The sequence below is a fragment of the Crocuta crocuta genome, unplaced genomic scaffold (genome assembly GCF_008692635.1).
Source record: "Crocuta crocuta isolate KB4526 unplaced genomic scaffold, BGI_CrCroc_1.0 scaffold327, whole genome shotgun sequence".
NCBI lineage: Eukaryota > Metazoa > Chordata > Mammalia > Carnivora > Hyaenidae > Crocuta > Crocuta crocuta.
The window spans coordinates 847271-847642 of NW_027529176.1; the positions used below are offsets into that span (position 1 = coordinate 847271).

Genomic DNA, 372 nt, shown 5'->3' on the forward strand with positions numbered 1-372 from the left:
AGAACACGGGCTGCCCCCATCGTTGGCCTGGGAGCTCACCTTTCATTTCTGAAACCTGTTATTTTCTGTCCCTTCCCTGCCCTCCCCCACGCTGCTCCTGCCTCCTGTCTCTCCCCCTCCTCCCCCTCCTCCTCCTCCGGGCTCTCCTGCTCTCCTGGTAGCACTGGAGGGCAGAGGTAGGTGCCTCCGTGGGGGCGGGGCATGTTTGGGGGTCCGTGCCTGTCCCCCCTGCTGGGGCCGTGCGGCCAGCCTGATTCCTCTGCCCCCACAGGCCCAGAGACACATCAGCGACCTGTACGAAGACCTCCGGGATGGCCACAACCTCATCTCCCTGCTGGAGGTCCTCTCGGGGGACAGCCTGGTGGGTGGGCC

The 372-nt window shown here is 65.9% G+C and overlaps 1 protein-coding gene across 1 annotated transcript in view; it reads left to right on the forward strand.

Moving 5' to 3' along the window:
- Positions 1–372, forward strand: part of LOC144226670 (plectin-like) — a 34930-nt gene that overhangs the window by 12186 nt on the left and 22372 nt on the right. The window contains 1 exon segment of the mRNA XM_077758131.1: positions 272–361. Within this exon segment, the coding sequence (XP_077614257.1) occupies positions 272–361 (90 nt within the window).